The 6,000-nt window shown below is 48.0% G+C and overlaps 1 protein-coding gene across 2 annotated transcripts in view; it reads right to left on the bottom strand.

The window, feature by feature from the left end:
* Positions 1–482: 482 nt before the first annotated feature.
* Positions 483–6,000, bottom strand: part of BOD1L1 (biorientation of chromosomes in cell division 1 like 1) — a 45,995-nt gene continuing 40,477 nt past the window's right edge. The window contains exons 23-26 of one of the 2 annotated variants that reach the window (XM_054708127.1): positions 4,706–4,755; positions 4,524–4,608; positions 3,967–4,120; positions 483–1,794 (exon numbers count right to left, since the gene is read on the bottom strand). In XM_054708127.1, coding sequence (XP_054564102.1) covers positions 1,677–1,794; positions 3,967–4,120; positions 4,524–4,608; positions 4,706–4,755 — 407 coding nt within the window. In that variant the 3' untranslated portion in view covers positions 483–1,676. The remainder of the gene's footprint in view (positions 1,795–3,966; positions 4,121–4,523; positions 4,609–4,705; positions 4,756–6,000) is intronic. The other variant, XM_054708131.1, reaches the window with a different exon arrangement.

Genomic DNA, 6,000 nt, shown 5'->3' with positions numbered 1-6,000 from the left:
GTGCCGACAAATATCGCTTCCTGAACGTACAACGGGAAGTTTGGAAAGGTCTGTCTGCAAAATACTTACAGAATATTCATAGAAATGTTAACCCGGAAACAATCTGAAGGCCATAACAGGCAATGGATAGCTTAGTATATTGTGATATAGCCTTTAAATGGAATACTATACACCAGTGAAAATGAGTGGACCGGAACTACATACAACTTTGTCAATTCTCAATGAATCTTGTCAGAAGAGCAATGTCACCTAATATTCAATTCTATCAAGGACACCCTCACCGACTATTTAAATGTGAAAATGGAATGTGTCTAAGAGAAGAAATGGTTTTCAAAGGGAGAAATTGTAAAGTTCAGGAAAAAAAAATTCTTGCCACTAAAGTTTTGGGAAACATTTTATAATTTATATATAAAATCTCAGTAAGAAACCATGTAAAATGACAGAAATATCCACTTTACATTGAGTCAAAAAAAAATTTCACACACACTGAATGTAAATTTTAATTACAAAACAAGAATATGAATAAAACATTTTAAAATAATCTCAATTATTTGGCAACTCATCACATCATTGCTAGAGACAAATTTGATCGTAAGAACAGTTTAATCTTATGAAAAATGTGAGTTGGACAGTTTGCTCGTATGGGAGTTGACGGTGTTTAAAAAAGGACCTGGCAGCAAAGCCAGTCTCTATCCTGAAGTAATTGTGCAGGAAACAACACAAAATCCTGAATCATGATAGCAGTGACCTGATCTTCGAAGCGTTTCTCTTCCGGTCAAGGTGATGGGGAAGGAACAGGGGCTCAGCCTAGGGGCAGCAGAGGGCCATGGCCACGGGCGGAGGGGTTTCTGCCGCAGGTGACTGCCGCATCGCTACCAGGACCAGAGCCCCTCCCGCCCGTGGGCTGGTAGTAAAGTCAGATGCGAGGATCATCTAAAACAAGTTACATCCTAAAACACCGAGCCGCGACTGCGAGCAGAAGAGCAGCGGGGCCGTGAGCTAAGCTACTTCCCTGGCTGCATGCGCGGAGGCTCCGGAGTTCCTGCCAGGCCAGGCTGCGACAGGTACAGGGCAGGCAGTCCTAACACACTTCTAATGACTGCACAGCCTCTAAAACCCTTCCACTAATTAAAAAAGTAATAAAATAATAAACAGATATATAGTAAAGTTCACAGATAAGTTTTCTCTGTAAAATAAATAAAGTGTTCATTGATTAGCATCATACACAGAGTAAAATACAACCTATTTTTACATGTTTATATACTGTACACAGGGGACCCGCAGGCGGCCTGGTGTCCGATGGGCGGGAGGGTGTGTTGGTGGTGTGCCCTGTGGGGAAATCCCAGTGTCCAATGTTAAAATACACAGCTCCTTTGTCTTGAGTTCAGATACAAAGTAAACTTATTTTCCTTTATCTGAAGTAAATGTACATAATACCTTCTATGAACAATAGTTTATAAAGCTGTTTAAAACATAAGGAGGAAAGCTTGCACTAGGAACTCAGCACATGCATGTCCTTTCCCTGGTTAAAGCCCGCTGACGGCGAGGCTGGCACGTCCTCCCTCTTCTCCGTCCTCTCTCTCCTCCATCCTCTCTCTCCTCCGTCCTCTCTCTTCTCCATCGAGACTACTCGGGCTCAGGACGCGGGGCTCAGGGCGCCCAGGGCGGCAGGCAGATTACCGCTTCACCTTCTTCGTAGGCGCCTCCTCCACTCTCTGCTGGCCTCGCGTACGTGCCCCAGGGGGGCTGGCCTCCCTCTTGCGCTTGGTGGAAGGGGACAGCTGTGCCTTCGACCTGCAGTGGACAAAAGCCAGGCAGGGGTGAGAGGTAAGAGGAGCTGCTCTGAAGGATTTGGGAGTTCTCTGAAAAGATGGAAGGAAGGTTTTTGACCTGGAGCGCCCAGAAGAGAAACCCAGAAGAGCTGGAGCTGACCCGCTATTTGCTGATGGCCTCACCCAGAGTCAGATGCCTGGCCTGGCTCTGTTCTGCCACACTCTAGGAGCTGACCTTGGTCAACTTGACCTCTGGGCCCAGCTCTTCCATCTACACATAGCCACCCACGCTAACTGCCCCCAGTGGAAACACCTGCAGCCGGCATGCTTGGCCATGCTGCGCCGAGTTAGCCAGGCATTCAGACCTGTGACCTTCAGGAAAACAGGCCTCGCCTTCGGTCCCGGTCAGGCGCTAGCATGCAAGGCTCCCAGGCGTTGAGGGCAGGCCTGTGCAGGAGGGCCGTGTGGGGAGGACAGACCGGTGAGGCCCCCGAGACGCCCTCTGCACCTTCCTAGTCCGTTTGGAGTAGGTTTCCACTTGGGAAACCAGTGATCCCCAGAGACCGTTATTTGGCAAGACAAAATGCCTCAGGGAACTCAGGAAGAAGGCGTTGCTGTACCAGAACTAGTCTCAGAGGGCTAGTGACCTGAAGTGCGCAGGGACTTACCCTCCTAATGGGTTTACTAGCTGTTTCTGGCTGCCCAGTTGGGCGGTGGCCCGTGCAGACAGCTCTCTACAGTGCTTTCTGAAAGGGACTGCAGGAACCTGGCCCTCTAGAGAGGACGAGGCCCCCGTGGGTGAGTCAGAGAAAGGGGACGAAAGGAGGACAATGGCTGGTCTTCTGGAACGTTGCTAACAAGCAGATCTCTTGCCTCCGAGACTAACTCTGTTTTTTCTGTGTGAGACAGTTTCCAGTGATTTACAGAAAGACGAATCTGTGATGCACAGGATACACATTGGCTGACAAGGTAAAGACCCCAAAGTGTTCACGAGAGTGGAGCCCGGGGCCGAGCTTAAAGAAGGCACAGTCTGCAGGCTGAAGGCCTGGGACTGGTCCATGTAGTCTACTACACAAGTTCCGGGTGAAGAAGACCTGGGTCAGCAGCAGAAACGCTACGAGGAGGACCTGCTGGGCGCATGCAGGTCAGGCGGGAGCTCAGGGTCTGCCGCGCTGACGAAAGGCCTCGGGAACGGAGGTGGGCAGTCCTCCGTGTTCACAGCCTACACTCGGTTCATCAGCCTACACCCTGCTAGCGGTTCTCAACCTGTGGGTCGCGACTCACAGGTTGAGAACCGCTGCTGTAGAGCCTAAGACCATCGGAAAACAGATATTTACATTACGATTCATAACAGTAGCAAAATGACAGTTATGAAGTAGCAACGAAAATAATTTTATAGTTGGGGTTCACCACAACATGAGGGACTGTATTAAAGGGTCGCGGCATTAAAAAGGTTGAGAACCACTGCTCTGTGTAAACATAAGGCACTCCCATGGCAGGTGTTAATAAGTGATATTCTAGAGATAAATGTTCCTGAACTTTTTAATCTTGGATAAGGAGATTATAGATGATGATACCAAGATTAACAGCTGTGCATCACATTAAAAATGAAAACTAGTCTCACTTCAGAAAAATTATTAAACTATAAAGTGACGTAACATTTCTGAAAAGTGCAGTGGGGCGGGGAACACTGGTGATAACAGGAACACCGACCCGGCTTCTCTCCTTTAGGACTATGCCAAGCCCCTGATGTTCTAATGACACGGAGACATAAGGGACTGCGCAAACACACTGGACTGTGGTACTATTTCCCAGAGGCTTCTGGCCAGATCAGGGTTTGGGAAACATGAAATTACCAGTTATGTAAGATAACAATGGTCTCACGTGGGCAATTTCACGTGAGCAGTCTCTTCCAAAGACTGGTTGGAGGCCCCTCCCTCGCTCATTGGAGAAAAGCTGCTGCGTGTGTTGTGTTTTCACCCTGGTGATCAGCGTATCAGAGACACCTACGCCTGGTCCATAAATAACGTGTAAAGGCTTCCACCAAACAGGCCTCTGAAGCCAAGCAAAGACTGTGATCCCCAGTAATGGTGGAAGATGGGAACAGGTTCTCCAAGGAGAACGAAACGTCAGGGGCTGAGAGCACGGGCTCCCTGGCACGCAAAGGCCTCTGGGAGCTCTGCGCGCCCGTTACCTCTGGGCCTCTGACCTGGCGGCAGACCTGGTGGTGGCCCCCGAGGGCTCGTCCTCTTCCTCCTCTTCCTCCTCCTCCTCCGACTCCTGGTCTTTCCTGTCCTCGGTGGCTTCAGAAACCGACTTCTGGCGTTTCCTTTCTGGTTCTGAGGATTCTGCTCAAAGAGAAGAGTCACACCTGGATTGTACAATTCCCAACGTGCTTCCCAGGCCAGAGCCCGGCGTTCAGAGCGTGGGGTGTTAGGGACCTGCAGGCAGAAGTGGTTTTCCATTTCCTCTGGGTTTCGGCGCTTGCGACTCACAACTGTTTAGCTTAGCCTCAAACACATTTGGGAGAGTTTACTTAGGCAGTGCACAGCCAGCGTTCATGCACACTTCACGCGGACTCAGAGCATCTGGGACGTACCACTTCTGACACGGGATTAGAGCCGGTTCACACGTATTTATGTAACATGAATACCAGCTGTGCCCCACCGGAGTTTTCTCACCCGAAGAGAAACTCAGAAGGGCGGTGTTGAGATGAGAAGGCTCTGCACCGAGCACTCGCTGGGAACGTACCGGCATCGTCGGACGTGGTGAGCGAACGCTTGGGCTTCCTTCCTCGCCGCCGTGCACCTGCCACTGTTCTCTCGTCACCGTCATCCTAGAAGCAATTACGTTAGAGTTGAAAAGGTGGCCCGCTGAGCATGTACTGAGTTTATCTCGAAAGGCCGTGTCTTGATAAGAAAAGCAACACTTACGTGGCTTCCACTTTTTTCTTGCAGGGCACCTGGTTCTTTACTGGACTCATCTTCAAGAAAAGGGAAACCTCCGCATTAGTACTCCATCAGTGTAACATTTAAATGGCAACCGTCTGGCTTGTGGCCTATGAATACACCAGTGCTCATGAATGGATTTTCATACAATTCATCATGTCTGTTTGAGCCAAGCAAAGTCCGAGCCGGAATAGCTGGCACATTGGGATGTGAGTCACGACACTGAAGGTTTGTCACTAATAAGCTCTGGGATCTGGGCAAATCACCTAAATTCCCGGAGCCTCAGGAGGAGGAGTTGGGTTAGATCACCTTTACGGTCCCTTTCAGCTCAAAGGCTCTGAACCCAGAAAAGGAGGAGGAGGGGCCATGGAGGGGTCCCCCAAAAGCCCCAGGAACTGTGGTCAGGATTGCAGACTCCACTAGAATCTCTATGTAACTCTGTAAATATTACAATCCCATTACATAGTTAGAAAAAAAACGAGGCTCCAATAACTTCATTTAAGCAATTTGTTCATCACATAACTGAGAAATTGGGTGATAGCTGGAATTCTTTGACTCCAAGTACTTACATTATGGTAACTAAAAAAAATATAAAAAAATATTTTAAGACACTATTGGTTTGTATATGCCTATTCTTCATGTATTTGCTTTCTGTAGGTATTATAACTCCCTGGGTCTTGGTAAGAAAAACGAAGTTTAGAGTTTAGTTCGATACACTATCTTCCAACAGCTAGATTATGGGATCCTCGTAAGACGCTCCACAACCCAGACACTTATCAGTGATGAGACCGTAGCAGTCACCCTTCTCTGCAGTCGACAGACGAGCACACATGGAAGGCTGAATCAAGAAAAGGGCCCACAAAGAAGAATCCCGCTTTAAACTGGTCATTACCACCCCGATTCACAACACCACTGCTAACCAACCCCAAACACAAGCACACAGCTTACACTGGAATCCTTACAGGGCATTCAAGTTATAAAAATCCTTGCTATATGGACTTAAAATATTGTTATATTGTGAATAAAAATTGGTTAAAAGCCAAGCATACGCTGAATCTCCTTTTTAAAACAAACATTAATCTTCCAAGAGATAAGAAAAACTAAAGTATGACCACTGATCACACATGTTAAATGTGGAGAAACTTACATTCTCCATTTGCTTGACCTTGGTGATCAGGATACATCCCCTCCTGATTTGACCATGCTGCTTATTTGACCCAAAATAGCTGCCACACCCATCTTTTTGCCTATATCGAACCTACAAAACCCCGTAGTGGCTC

Source organism: Eptesicus fuscus, chromosome 2 (assembly GCF_027574615.1).
Source record: "Eptesicus fuscus isolate TK198812 chromosome 2, DD_ASM_mEF_20220401, whole genome shotgun sequence".
Lineage (NCBI taxonomy): Eukaryota > Metazoa > Chordata > Mammalia > Chiroptera > Vespertilionidae > Eptesicus > Eptesicus fuscus.
This window is presented reverse-complemented; position numbering and strand designations above follow the sequence as displayed.